Below are 16478 nucleotides of genomic sequence, written 5' to 3'. Positions count from 1 at the left end.
ATTCAAACATGGGTAATTCTACCTTCTTTACTCATCAAAGTGAGAGTCCTCTAGGTCTTCACATTCAAACATGGGTAATTCTACCTTCTTTACTCATCAAAGTGAGAGTCCTCTGATGACTTCTCTAACAATTCCTTTCCATAAACTCTAAGCCCTTTCACAGTTTTACTCAACTCTGTCAACATCACATTTTGTTGTTGAAGTTGTTCCAGCTATCATAACTAGCTGTCTGTTATATTTATAACAAGAGCTATCTGTTAAAACACTAGTTATCTTGACTGATACAGTTAAGTCACAACACAGTTAACATAACCAGCAGTCTAGCGCTCAGTTCAGCACTTTACTGACAGTACAGGGCTAATCCAACTGATACAATACATCTCTAACGCATGTGAACTTGTTTTGTCTCAGCAATTCTGATTTTAAGCCTTTTAAATGTTGTAAAACATTTTTTTGTTCCTATTTGTCTTTGTTTCAAGAGAGGAAAAAACGCTCATCCTAGTAATCAACATATATTTTCATTTCTCTTGCAATTCAGTTATTTATTCCAGATGCTTGTTATTAACCTGCTGTATCTGCCTACATTAGGTGGGGTTATCTATCACGTGCTGATTTGTGGGATAAAAGCCACTTGATGCGACAAATTGAGAAGTATGTTCTTTCTTCTAGACAACCCAGATCTCTATTGTACTAGACTATGCACTTTATTGAAAATGAACTGTTTAAATTTATCTCATCTCAATTGCAGGTATGCAGATATATATACCTCTAGGGTGTCAAACTTTCTATATTACACACCCTTTATGCATTTCCGCTCTCAGGAGCAGGTATGCAGATAATCTTCTTTTTCTTACCTCATCTTCCAAATTCTTGAAGCATTATTTTATTATTCGGCTGTAAACTAAGATATTTTTCTTTATTGCTCTGCAGAACCTTGCACATGATTCACACACAAACTATTGTTCTCGAGTTGATAAGTTTCCTTCCAATGGAAAATTGGACTAAAACAGAGATGCAATAGAAGAAATCTATGAATTATGTACTGTATTATTTAAATTAATAACATGTCTATGAAAGACCCTAGATATCGTGTTTCACAATCCTTTAAAAGTCCCCGTATAAATGGAGATTATTGGTATTTTGGCTCAACAATAAGGATGGCGAGGCAAGGTACTTTCCCTACACCAAGGGATGTTTTAGTTGACTTTTGGTTTCAATGAGAGAAATAAATGGAAGAGATTGTGTTTCGGAGTGAATCAGAATGGCATGTACACAGTACACTGGGTATAATAACATTTATGTGACATTGTTGATGACCAATCATATTCATATGATGTATTGGATATTGGATTCAAATGAATTTTATTTCTACCATCATTGTAAATCTTAATGCATTTCCTTGGCATATAATTTTATCATTTCACTCGTTTCGAAGCTTGAACAACAAAACAAAACAGATCTGGCTGTGATTATTGGTTATTGGTGGTCCATGTACTTCATTTCTGAATCGATTGTTATTATTTGCTTTTGATGTTTCTTTTCTTTTCTCCTTAACATAATATCAAACCTGAGGACAAAGTTGCATATACAGCGGAGATGTAATGAACTCAAATCCGTTGATTCTTTCAACAAATAGAAGTTTAAAGCCTAATAAATTTAAAATGACAACATTTTCCATTTTTAGTGCTAAATTTTCGGTGAGCTGTTGAAGACTGGTTGCGACGATGTCGTTTACTGTGTGGGTAAGTTGAAAGGTGTCAATGTCAGCTTGTAAATGCTTGTTGTATATGGTTGGAAACGTGTTTGAAAATTATTCTAGAATGCGTGATCCAAGGGTATTATCTAAAAAGGTTATTCCAAAATTGTATTAAATGTGAATTTTTGAAATTATGAATGATGAATTTTGGAAGAAAAAAAATTACTATGGATTCACCAATATGTAGTCACATGGGAGAGTGTTTCAGAATGAACAATTTAGAGAAAAAAACCTCACCCCAGTCAATAATTAGGAACACCAAATTTTGAAGGTCATGAAACTACCCTTTTCGAGCATTTATTTTGGATGTCTGTAAAAGTACCTATGAAATAAATAAGTACTTTGAAATTTGTGACAAGATTACATTTCCTAAAATGAGTGATGACTAAGGTTTTAGATAATACATGAGCAAGCATAACTCTGATGAATAGATCTTATTATAGTTCACTCCTCTCTAAAGATACCCTCTGCTCATTAGCGAATCTTGTCTTAAGACAAAAACAAGTTAAACTCTTATAAAACGAAACTCTAAATTTCTTAAGTTTTACTATCTCATATCATTTTTTTTATCATAACAATTGAAATAGTTTTAATTTGTCCAGTGTGCAAAAGTATTAAACAAAAGTCATGATAAAAGAACAAGACTAATCATACATTAATAACCCATATTTTTTTATATAACCACATTACAATTCTCAATATTATTATTTTAACATCTTTTTCATATCATTTAATTCTAAATTTATATTTTATTATATATATTTATTTTTAAACTTATCACAATAAAAGTTGTAAAAAAAATTATTTGGTAAAAGTATAAGTCGGATGAGAGTATTCCACATCAGACACCATTTTGAAATGTCATATTGTGTATTTTTTATAAGTTAACTCATAACCACTCTCTATAAAAAATTCTAACACAAAATATCATTTATCAATGTGTGAAAGTCCCATTTAATATTGTTAATAATACGTAGACATCACAAAGATAGAGTGTGATGTAACCACCCCATTACAATAAAATTTAGAGGATGTCATAAAACTCTGAAAAAAGGAGTGACTAAAAATACTCTAAAGAACACAACCTAAAGAGTGAAAGAGAACCACGATCCCATTATATAACTTTAATTTACAGATGCATGTAGAAAATGTCAATAAGCATTCAAGTGTTAAAAGTGTAGTTTTTTTTTCTAGACGGGATAGAAAGTAGAGAGTGAATTATGATATAAAGAACATATTAAAAAATCTATTTTAATAAATTAAAAGTTTGTTAATCAAATCAAATTAAAAAAAAAAAGCTTAATTGTATGAATCATTTTATTATTTTTAATTATAAGTAACGAAATATTTTTTCTTTTTTTTAGATATCAATAAATTTTGATTACTTCTATTCCATTTAATGGTATTTTTTCCCAAATTACTTTAATGAATATTTGATTTTTTTCGCACCATTAATATATATATATATATATATACTGTTTTTAAAATATTTAATTTTAATAAAATGCAATATACTTAAATTTATTTTAATATAATTATAATATAAAATTAACTTTAATAATGGGTGTTGTGGTCTGAATTGTTCTCACAAATCAAGCAGCATGCAGAAGATAGCAACATGTGACCCATAGGCATAGGACCAATAGATGGGTAGAGTGGAGGCTAACTCACAAAAGTCTGAAAATATATTCTAACCATTAAAATCATAATTAAATTTAAATATCTTAATAAAGAAAATTTATAAAATATTTAAATAAAAATACACTATGATAAATCTTATGCGATCCACTCATAATATATAAATAAATTATATTATACTATAAATTATTTTTATAAGGTTAAATTAAATATAAAAATCAATTATTAATATGATATGAACAACACATTAAAGAATTCTATCTAAATAATAACTCTTATGTCGCCAACAATTGAGTTGTTATTGAACTATATGATAAGTACAGGATATTCACTCTTTAATATAAAGAAATATGTTAGCTAGGACTAAGTTGATGGTATTAAATTATTTCTATCACATCAAATTATATATTCATATAAAAATATCACACTCTAATTATTAATTATATTTTTTTACATTAAATATGAAATATGTGTTGAATTTATATGGTTGTGACTGTTAATGAGTTATCTGGGACCATGCCTTCAGTAAAGGGAAATTAATGACACAAGTTAAGTAATCGAAAGAAATATCTATGATTTGTGATCATAAAATAAATGTATGGTAAGCAATAGCTCAACAATGAGAGTCCTTTCTAAATCAAGAAGTGATGAAAGGAAGATACATGAACATGAGTTTGAGAGATGAAAATGTTGCCATGTGGCAAGCATTAAGGGTAACCTTCACATTAAGGGTCTTTCTCTTTGGACCATGAGTTTTATTTCATGCAGGTTTGGTGGTTGAGGTGATGCTAAGTGAAAAGTGGTTGCCAATAAATGAACACCATTATTCATCAAATCAAAGGATCACACTTCACTTTTCAAGTTATGGCTGTAGAAACTAAACCATATGTGGCCAAAACTTCTTTTCTTGTGAACATCTATGACTTGGTTACATCTCCCTTTGTAGTTGAAATTATGGTGAAAAATTAAGTATTGAAATAAATTGATGATGTCTTAACAAATCATCATGTACCATAAAAAAAAAATCATAAATAAAAATAAATTTTAGAGGTAAAAAATAATTAGTTGTTAAATTAGACACCATTTTATATACTACAAAATAATTTGGTTTATAAATTAGTTATACTATTGTTAAATAGTTTTTAAATTAGTATTTAATTAATTACCAAGGTTTTAACTACCAATTATTTAGATTCTAAATTTAGTAGCAAAAACTTTGGTAGCTAATTAGATACTAAGATAAAAACCATTTAACAATAACAGAAACTAATATATAAACCAATTCTTTTAATTTTTAAAATGGTATTTAATTTAGTCATTATAACAACTTGTTTTTTTTTTTTCTAAAATTAATTTCTTTCATAATTTTTTGTTCGTAGTGATATCATATTCTAACCGAAAAAAAATAATTTTTTATTGAATAAAATAATTTTAAAATTATATTGATCAAATTAAATTGGTATATTTTAATTTACAGTTATCAGAAATAATATTTTATAGTTAAATAATAAAGTCAAATGTTCATTTATTTGGAGACAAGTAATTGGTGGTCAGTGTTCAAACTTACTATTGGAGGAACAACATTTTTTGGGACAAAAAATTGGGGAGTTTTTTTAGCTTGAAGCTTTTAAGATATTGTTATATTTATAAGCTTAAACTTCATATTTGCACTTTAATATTAAAATATGGTGTTGGAGCACAGAAAATCTTCACTCAGTGCCTTCAAAATTTGTCTTTTTTTAAAAGTGGGTGTTTGTCATATACTCTTTATGTCAACAATATCTAATTAATAAATTAGATCCATTAGGCATTGTATTATATACTAGAGGTATTAAAGAATATATAAAATACTGTAAAAATTTAAAATAAGTATAAAATAATATTAATATATATTTGTATATATGAAAATAAATAAATTACACTGATATGGTTTTTCATAAAAATTAGCAATAAAGACTTAAAAATAATAATTTTGTCTCCTGATTACATAATCTCCAAATTAAACTAATTCATCTTAATTAACAATTCAACTTGGATTTACATTTTTAAAATATTAACTAAATTAAATAGTATTTACTTGAGTTTAATTTAATTTTAAACCGAACTAACTCTCATCATTAATATTCTTAAAAAAAATTAAAGTATTATTTAAAAAAAAAAACTTAGTAGCACGAGAGATTGATTATTCACTTCCAACTAAAAATACTCTTGGTTCACAAAAACGAAGTCACTAATAAATTAATAATCTCACTAGTTAAAATAAGAATTTAATTAGATTTTTTTTATCATTTCTAATGGATTAACCTTTATGATAAAATATTTAAACATTTAATTGTTTAAAACTTAATTGAAATACATTGTAAAAAGTTATATTTTCAATTGTAGATTCTCATTTATTTAAGATCAAACACATAAACAAATGTCTAGTAGATTATTCATGTTGACAAATATGTTTTCAATACAATTGATATAAATATCACAATTTGTAAAATCTAAAGGGTTTAGAAGTTTGTATGGCACAACAAGTCTTTCTATTCTCCATTTAGATATATGACATAGGCGCATATACCATAATTAACCTAAATTCTCATTGATTAATTTTCTATTTGCACCTCATCTACTTAATTGTAAAGATTCATTAAATAAAGCAACTATATCGATTAAATAAATATTATCATAACTTAATAAAAAATCATAACCAACCAATTTTGAATCGTGAAACAAACTATATTTTCCATTCTCAAATGAATAAGACAAACCAAAGTTATCCAAAGCAGAAATAATAATTAAGTTTCATCTAAAACACAATACAATAAAAGTTTCATCAAGGTCCCAACAAAAACTTGTCTTTAATAATAATCAAAAAAATTTAATTGCTTCAACTTATCGTCTTGTTATTACTTAACACTACAAAAAAAAATTAGGAGTGGCAAAGTGGGGCAGGCTGTGCGGGTCGGCTCGCGGCTTACTGCAAAAAACATGAGGTGGGTTGATTATTTCAACCGCTAATCCGCTTAGACCCACACCGCATAACCCGCAGCCCGCGCGGGCCAAGTGCGGGGCGGGGCGGGTTGGCCCGCATAACTTTAAAATGTATAATTTTTTTTCTACACCCTTATATTTTCTTCATCTAGTCTCATATTTTACATTCCAAAATTTTTAATAACATGTTTTTACGCATGTTTCATGAAAATAATATTATGAAACCATTTACCTAATGCATCTAAATAAATAAAAAAAAATCAAAATTTGTATTTAAAAGATTATTTTTTTAATAAATATTTCTTATGTGGGTTGGCCAGCAGGCCCGCGGGCCAACCCTTATGCGGGGCGGGTTAGAAAAATCAGCCCGCAAATTTTATGTAGGGCGGGCCAACCCAACCCCCTTTTTGCAGGCCAAGTGCGGGGCGGGCCTATGCGGGGTGGATCAGCCCGCATTGCCACCTCTAAAAAAATCATGAAATAGAAACCAATTTTAAAGACAAAAAGTAATTAGTTGTTATAGTGACTAAATTAGAGACCATTTTAACTATTACAATAATTTTTTGTTTTTAAATTAGTTTCTATTATTATTAAATAGTTTCTAAATTGGTATCTATCTAACTACCAAGGTTTTAACCACCAATTATTTATATTCTAATAATAGAAATTAATTTAAAACAAAAAAAATTCTAGGTCTCAAATTCAGTCACTATAACCACTAATTATTTTTTATCTTTAAAATTAATTTCTATTTCATAATGATTTTTTTGAAATGCGATGTTTCTTTCAGCATCACTTATTTAACTGCTATATGTGTCCAAGTGAAAAAGTTAAATTAATCTCGAAACAAACCAAATTTAGAAGTATACCTTTCTCATAACACCTTGCATGATTAGTGTAATGCTTTTTCACGTCCCCTGCACCTCCACAAAAGAAACAACCATTGCCTTCATATTCATTTGATTTCTTGAGTTGTTTCCATTTAGGTGCAATTGCCACATTCATTCAAGTATAGAAAAGACTATCACTTTTTGTCTTATCTTACTTCAATTTTCCATCTTCCTCAACATAATAAATGCACTAACAAGTACTCATACACTTCTAATTTAAATGCATTTAGTTTTAGAGCAATATTATACATCACCATGATGTACTCTTATCCATATATTCATGGAATGATGAGTATAATTTTATTAATAATAGATTATTAGACTATAATAATAAATAAATTTATTGTTTTAGTTTATATTTATGTAATTGAATTTATTTTGAACCTTAACTATTTTTTTATGTTAATTTTATGTTTTTTATATTAGTATGAAGAAAGTGTCTATCTTTACAAATGGACTAAATATGCAAAAATTATAATTATTTATATTAATAAAATTTTAATTATTTAGCGATATCTCAATCCAATAATAATAAATTTAAATTGTTAATGATAAGAATATGTCAAATAATAAACCTTTCTTTAGGATGATTTAATATTTACAAGCAAAACTAAGTAATAATTATTCAATTATAGCCACAATGCACATACAATATTAATCTCCTCTTGTACTATTAATACGCACATACACTATAAGCTCATAATCTTTGTATATATTAAAATAAATTCATTTACACCTGAGTGGTGTTGTTTTAGTTAATTAATTCCAATATATATAAATAAAGTAAAATATGATATTTTTTTAAATAAAAGTTTTTATGTTAGGCATCACTATACAACTTGACATCTCAGTTACGCTGACACCTCAAGTAATAACAATCATTTGTCATCGTCTGAAAAAAAAATATTATTAAAAAAGAAAAAAAAAGATAGAAAATATAAAAATATAAAAATATAAAAATATGGGGGACCAAACCAAAATTCATATGTTAACAAAAACGATACATAGGTAGACTATACCTATTCATAAATAATTCTAAGAATAGACTAGACGATAACCTATTATACCAATGAAAAAAATTCTCTATAAATAAATCATAAATTTGTCAACTTATCAGCACATGCATTCCCTTCGAGAAAAATGAGTAATCCTAAACCTGATTTTCCCACAGTAATTAAGACAAGTATTTCATCAATTACGAAGCATCCAAGAAACATTGGTCATAGCAGTAAACGCAGCAAAACAAAAAAAAAATAAAGTAAAATATGAATATATGATAATTATCAATTTCAAAAAAAAAAACATCAGTTGACTTTTATTATGTTCTTCATATTTCAATTAAAGACACATATAAATATTTAAATATCATTCTATTATATGAAAATATATCTAAAAAAATAAAACCAATAATCACATTATCAATATTATTTTATTCTAATAATAATAGTCAAAAGATACATATATATACAATTTTATTTCAACTAAAAAAACATTATAAATATATATAAAAAAATTGTAATGGAGAAATAAGTCCTAAAGAAGTTAATAATCGAGTATGATAATAGAAACTCTTATGCTAATTGTTAGAACCTAAACTTAAACCTTTGATGAAAAATATCATTTATATAACCTGAATTTATCAGGTTAATCCTAGAACGAAATATATACAATTTATCAATAATTGAATTACCAACATGAATTTTGTTATGATAACTCTTTAATAATTTATAATGAAATGTTAGAAGAAGAAAGAAAATAACATGACATGGGAACATAACATGTTTAATAAGGATGATTTTTTTTTATTAAGAGTGATGGTAGTCTTTTAGTTAAATTGATTAAGCTTGTTGCAATAATTTTTTTTATTTGGAAGATATGACGTATGAGGAATTATGCTAGATTTCAGGATAAGATTAAGGTTTATAGGGCTATTTCGGTAATTAAAAATTTAATTTGTCTAGTGGAAAATTCGTCTAAAGCTTCAATAAAGAATGATATGTTAGATTTCAACGTGATTAAGTTTTTTGGTATTAATACTCGCAGTGGTAAAGTTCTTTGTTCTCTTTCTATTAGATGGAAGTTTCCCTCACCAGGCTAGGTTAAAATTAACATTGATAGGGCTACTAGGGGTATCTTAGTCTTGCTACTTATGGAGATATTTTCCGTGGGAGTATGGAGAATTTATTGGTGTTTTTTCTGCATTTCTTAAAGTTCAGACGGCTATGGTTGATGAGTTTTATGGAGTTATACATGCTATGGAGGAAACTCAAAAGATGGGACTTATTAATGTCTGACTTGAATGTGATTCTACCTGAGTTTGTGTTGCGTTTACTGCTAAGACTAATGTTTTGTGTTTGCTTCGATGAAATACTTGTCTTAATTACTGTGAGAAATCAGGTTTAGGGTTATTCATATTTTCATATATTTTTTGCAAAGGGAACGTATGTGTTGATAAGTTGACTAATTTAGAATTTATTCAAAGAGAATCATTTCATTGGTATAACAGACTTCCATCTAGTTTGTTCTTAGAATTCTTTATGAGTAGGTATAGTCTACATATGTATCGTTTTTGTTAACATATGGGTTTTGGTCTAGTCCCCCATATTTTGTATTTTTTTTAATAATAATATTTGTTTCATGTGATGACAAATGATTATTGTTACTTGAGTTGTCAACATAGATGAGATGTCAACCTAACTGAGATGTCAAGTTGCATAATGATGTCTAAAATGAAATTTTTTATAAAAAAACATATTTATGGACAAATGAAAGTTTCCTTTAACATATAACCACCACACATTAAAGATATCATAAATCTTTAATAGAAAATTGTCAAAAATAATTTAATGTCATTTGATATTTTTAATTTAGTATAACATATATATATGAATAGTGATATATATATATATATATGACCAATTTTAGATTATGCGTGATGAAATTTAGTGTTATCCTTTTTCTACATAACTACATTAATGACCTCTAGTCTTATTACATTTAAATTGGTTCTTGAATTTTTTTTTTTTTTTTATGAAAGTCAATCAATACCAAACACAATCTGATTGTGTTACTCTAGTGAGTACAAAAATTTAATAGAATTAATGACTATGAAGTTTATAAGAATTTTTAATATGTTTTAAATTTAATTATTTTTTTAGTTTCTATATTAAAGTTTAAAAATCAATTAGATTGTCTTAACAACGGTAATGGCTTGAAATAAAACGATATTTCTTTAAAATATCGGAACTAAATTGATTTTTTTATTTTTAATATAGGGATTAAAAGAATAATTAAATATATATATTTTAATATGTATATTTTGAATTTAGGAGTTAGATTTATATTAATCCACATATATTAGGTCCTAAATTTAGTTCTCAATGCCAATCTCTAAATAAATATTTTCACTTTCAATTTAATGAGTAATAAATGGGAGTAGTTGATGATTTTGATATTTTAAATAATTTAATATTTTTATATATTTTATAATATTCCAATAGTATGACTTTATGGAAAGCTTATAATAAAATAACATAAAATTATTTAACTTTTAGGTGATAAACTAACTCCCACTTCTATAGTTTGTAAATTTCGAACTAATAAGTTAGTTTATTGATTTAAAAATTGTAGTAAAATTAGTTAATAAACTAATTGGTAAATTAAAATGATATAAAAAGATATAACTACACTAATTTTATTATTTAAATAAAAAAATTGTTTGTAGAAAAAATATATCATTATATAATTATAATTTTAAATTTTAAAATAATTAAATTCTTATTACAAAATTTAATGTTTGTATTTGTTTTTTAAAAGTCATATATGTTTTTTTTATTTTAATGTCATTTTATCTAAAGTAATTTAATGAGTATTAATTAAATTAAATTTATATTTGTTATAAATTAATTTTTTATTTATTAATTTAAACTATTGTTACATTAAATTTCTTTTTTACAATTTATATTATCAACTAATGAAATATTCCTTACTTCAATTTGTAATGTTATCTTTTTTAATTTTAACTACTGAAAATATTAAAATAATCCACAAATACTACAAATATTATATTGACAAGAATATTTAGAAGATCTTTTGATAATGCATCCTCCTTTTATTTTGTTAATGATTATGTTATCTAATATTCATCATTTGAATAAGATCAAAATGGAAAGTATAAATAATTTTTAAATTTTTTGTTAGCAAAATTTGATTTAAAAATAATTTTTTATTATTTATCAACATATAATCGATTATCTCTTACCAAATCAAAAGTACATTTTACTTGATTTGCAGATAATCGATTATATATAATAATTATCGATTATATTGATTAAACATGATTTTCATTAATTTCATAAATAATCAATTATATTTAATAATAATACATTCTGATTTAAAATATTTTTTAATGACATTAATAACATAATTATCAATTATAATCAACCATAGTCAATTATTTTAGTCACTTATTCCAAAAATCTTTAAAAAAATTCTTTAACTTTTTCTCCTGTAATTTCTCTAGGTTTCCATTTATTTGTAATTTTCTAAATTATTATGCATCGTGTATATGTTTGTAGGTAATTAAGTATTTTTATTGTCTTAAAAAAAAAATTGAAGATCGAAAGTGTTATGTTATTCTTGTTTAAGTTACATAAGTGCACTTACGATTGAATAATTTTAAAATAAAGTGAAAAATCCTATTAAAATTGTTTGGATTAAATTGGATATAGATTCTTGTATAATTGGATGAGTAATTCCTTACTAAGTGTGTTTATTTCTTATTCCTCTGCATCAAAAAAAACTTTTGAGAATAATTTTTTATTAATTATAAGTGGTATATTTTTTAAAGCAATTAACTTCACTCTTTTGATTTTGATTGTGATTTTAGTCATATTACATATTACAGTAATTATTTGTCTATGTAAAATTAAAAATATGTAATAATATGTACAAGAAAATAAAGATAATATATATATAAATAAAATAAAAATATGAGTAACCAATTATAAACTATCTAAAATACGTTACAGTTTAGAAAATAAAAACTCTTAAAATAAATTATTTTAAATATCTTACCAAATATTTTTGTGTTGATTAAATTAACTTATAATGACTAACTACTTTGTTAATATAGTTTTAAATTTGTGTAGTGGCAAAACTAAAAATAGGTTATCTACTTAATTCTTCTTCCAACTTATTAACACGTATTTTAAAAATAAAATCGTGATGATTAATTTTTTAATATTATATTTATATTTTTTTATAAGAATGTAATATAAGTGCATCACGTGGTAATAATATTAATAATAATATATAATATATAATATATAATATATAAATTTTAGCCATAAATTTCTTTTTCTCATTTTTTAAAATAAAATATTTTTGCATTAATAAGAGTTTTATAATTGGTGATTTTGTCTCGAAATAACTTAGGTGGGTGAAGTATATTTAAGTAATATCTCATAAATTCGTAGAATATGATCTTATTAACATATAATATAGACCACATATATTATGATCGGTAAGATCAGGAAGTATAAAATTTTATTTTACTAAATTTTATTGTTAAATTTATGTAATAATTTTAATTAAATTAGTATTTAATTAGCACATATAAAACAAGCCCTTAACAACAATGTGGCAAGGAAACAACTTATCAAAATGTTTATGGAAACGATGTCCAAATTTTATAGTTTCTTAAATAGAACAATATCAAAAAAAGATTTTGTGAAATAAAATAATGCAAGGAAAAATATTTGTAAGGAGTATAAGATACAAAACTTAGTACATGAATTAGGAAAAGTAATGAATCTACTCATTTATATTAGAATTATTTTATTTTGACATATAGCTTATTATTACTATTATTGTTTTATTCTCATTCAATGATATATAATTAAAGACGTAATAATGCAAGCACAACCATTTTGACTACTCTTCCAAGACACCCAATTATACTTTCACTATTTTTCTTTTGTTTTCTTCCTTAATGAGTGTAAGATTATTAAATTTAGATTAAATTTTAACTTAATTCAATTATATTTTATCAAGTTAAATTGTAACACCCCAACAATTTTACTATACATTATACTATAAATCTATTAAAAGAGTATATATAAAGTTTATAGTAATTCAAAATACAAACTTATTAAATCACATCATATATGTAAAAATATAAATATTCACAAAATGAGGGTAAAAAATAAAAATCTTTATTTTTTTAGATATCACTCCTACATATGTATGTCATTATACATAGTACAGTTATTGCAGTTCATAATACAAACAAACACATGTAATTATGAGTTATTAAAATAAATTTCTAATATCTTAAAAAATATTAAAAAAAAATTGTCCAAATTTTTTTATGATTGTTGGGATTTTGAGTATCAGCCTAGTTGAGATATCAAATTTTATGATGATTCCTAACATGATTTTTTTATATATAAATATATATAAAAAAAATTATGAGATTAGCAATTCATAAATAATTAATTTTCTTTTTGCAATTAACATAAACATACAACATCCATGTATCAACTACGATAATTCAATTTCATTCTAACGTCAATATACAACAATCATATAGATCACACATGGATCTATACATCAAGGATATCCAACAATCGAAATATCAACTAACGTTTTTCAGAAGACTCGTATTAAGTAGCCCTTACCAAAGACTTAGATTTATAAGTGACTCTAAGAGAAATGATCAAGGTAAGTTAGACATCCAATATCATGTGTCTACAACAGGTCACAATATGTAATGAACTCCCTCATCAACTATTCTCACCACCTGAGATGACCTACACTACCAGCAAAGCTAGATGGTCTCTATTACAACATGGGACAAACAATGATTCATACATTATCTCAGATGTATGACTCCAAATTTATACAAATTTCATCATTCTCATATAATATATATCTTTTGAAAATTTCATAATCTACAAACTAATATTCACTTTACATTTATAAAAGCATTCATACATAATTCAATTTCTTGAAGAGACGTGAAGAAAAGAAAAGAAAGAAAGAAATAATTTTTTTTTCTTTTAGTTTGAGGGAGAATATTTTAGCTTGAGCGAGAATTGGCCGAGAGAGTTGATTTTTCAGTGTTGCTCATCATCCTTCAATCATTTCAATACAATTTAAATCATTCAAACTCATATATTCATCAAACCATAATCAAAATTCAGTTTAATTAACTTTATATTTTAACATGCATAATTCAGTTACTATATTAACTTCTTATTTAAATTAGTTGTCATAAGATTCTATTAAAAAAATAGTTTCCCTTACCTATAATTTTTTATTTCAAGGAAATTCCAACTTAAATAGGAAAGTCACTCCAAAATCTAAAAACTCAAATAAGATATCCAAACATCACCAAATTTTAGTATGAGTTTAACCAAGTTAAGCGAAACATTTTTCTCAACTAACCTCACCAAGATTGATGTTCAAATCATAAGGAAAATGAGAGAAGAAAGAATCTTCAGAGTAAACATAAACTTATTACTCTGTTTGAAAATAAATGACCATTGACTCTGACTCCTTAACTAGTGTAGGGTGTAATCAGATTTTGAAATAGATTAATTATGGAAGAAAAAAGTATAAAGAGAGGAAAAAAGTTATTTTAGAGAGAGAAACAAAAAGTTGTGTGTTTTGCAAGATGTTACATAAATTAGGTTTATTTTTCTATTTAAAACTTGAGTTAGATTAGATTGTGACATTGAGTTGAATAATTTTTAAAAAAAAAGTGACAATTTTTAACTTTTAACAAAAGAAATTGCCTCATGATAATTATTTTCAATATAAGTAGTCGTACTTCTTAAAAGTGCTTAGATATCAAAAGAATTATTATAAATTTAAAACTTGATGAATGTAAAGAACCATTTAATTCTTAAGAGTTTAATTAATTATTTTAAATATGATGAATTATCACTATTTTATTTTATTATATATTTAAGTCAGAAAATTTATAAATAAATAAAATTAGTTATTCACATTTTATTTCACAAAAATTATTGTCTTCCTAAAATATTTATCTTTGATCTTTTTTCTAAATTTTTGAAACAGGTGTTCATCTTTTCATATATCCAAGTTTATTTTAGAGATCTTGGTGAAGAATAAAAATACCATTTCTGTTTTTTCTATGTATATTAAATGTGTATTCAGAGATCTTGGAAAGAATAAAAATACCATTCTGTTTTTTCTATGTATATTAAATGTGTATTCATGATAATATATTGTGTGGATAGTATCAATTGTAAACATATGCATGTATTTAAAATACTGGCTCCGTATTTAGTATATTATGTTATTTTTAAATTATGATAATGTGTGTTTCGATAGGTTTAATATATCTTCATATCACTCAGATGTTGAGGAAAATGACACTTTAAATATACTTCTTCCTTTAAACCACTAAAATATTTGTTAAGAACAAAATTGTGACAGATCATCGACTTTCACAATAAACAATATCTCAAATATCTTAATTTTTTTTAAGACTTTCAAAGTGTAATGTAAATATTATATACATGCATAACATAGTTAGGTTGAGTTTAATATAATAATTTAGTTTATTAAAAATTGTGATATTTAACCTGAAATCATATAGTGTATAGTGAAAAATACAGAAGGTCATATACTAATAGTATTGAGTTTAGACATGCCATCAAACAAATATACTAATATATAGGCTTAATTGTTCTAATGATTTTCTATTATTTGTTCTATAGACAATTTAATATTCATGATAGTTACAATATATCTAATATATCTACGAACAAATTTGGTATATAAAATATTTCATTAAATAAATGTCTTTTTATTTCAAGTTATTGTTATTTAAAACCCAACATATAACAATCACTTGAAACTATTCAACATACTCTCCATAACATCACATTTGAGATACATAAAATACAGAAATTATAATGTATTAAATTTGGAAGGCTTTTGTACAGTTAATTAGGTTTTTACACCAATAATTTGCTACCTTATAATAAATATATTAGATAGTCTATAATTGATCAAAGTGTCTTTATTTCAACTTAAAATTATTATTATTTAATTAAATTTTTTATCGTTTTAAAAAAAATAAGACAAAATTTGATGTTTGACATTCTCAATGTGAGTATTTTAAAATATAAATAACATATTTCAATATTAAAATAGTAATATACGGTTCAAATTAAATT

General features: G+C 24.8%; 1 protein-coding gene across 5 annotated transcripts in view; it reads left to right on the top strand.

Moving 5' to 3' along the window:
- LOC137823127 (uncharacterized) overlaps nt 1-1423 on the top strand; it is a 44363-nt gene extending 42940 nt beyond the window's left edge. For all 5 annotated transcript variants that reach the window (XM_068628265.1, XM_068628267.1, XM_068628263.1 and 2 more), the window contains 3 exons: nt 589-651; nt 749-827; nt 931-1423. In XM_068628265.1, coding sequence (XP_068484366.1) covers nt 589-651; nt 749-827; nt 931-1005 — 217 coding nt within the window. In that variant the 3' untranslated portion in view covers nt 1006-1423. The remainder of the gene's footprint in view (nt 1-588; nt 652-748; nt 828-930) is intronic.
- The last annotated feature ends 15055 nt before the right edge of the window (nt 1424-16478 follow it).

The sequence above is a fragment of the Phaseolus vulgaris genome, chromosome 9, assembly GCF_000499845.2.
Source record: "Phaseolus vulgaris cultivar G19833 chromosome 9, P. vulgaris v2.0, whole genome shotgun sequence".
NCBI classification, from domain to species: domain Eukaryota; kingdom Viridiplantae; phylum Streptophyta; class Magnoliopsida; order Fabales; family Fabaceae; genus Phaseolus; species Phaseolus vulgaris.
Note: the sequence above shows the minus strand (reverse complement) of the source record. Positions and strands in the feature narration are given on the sequence as shown.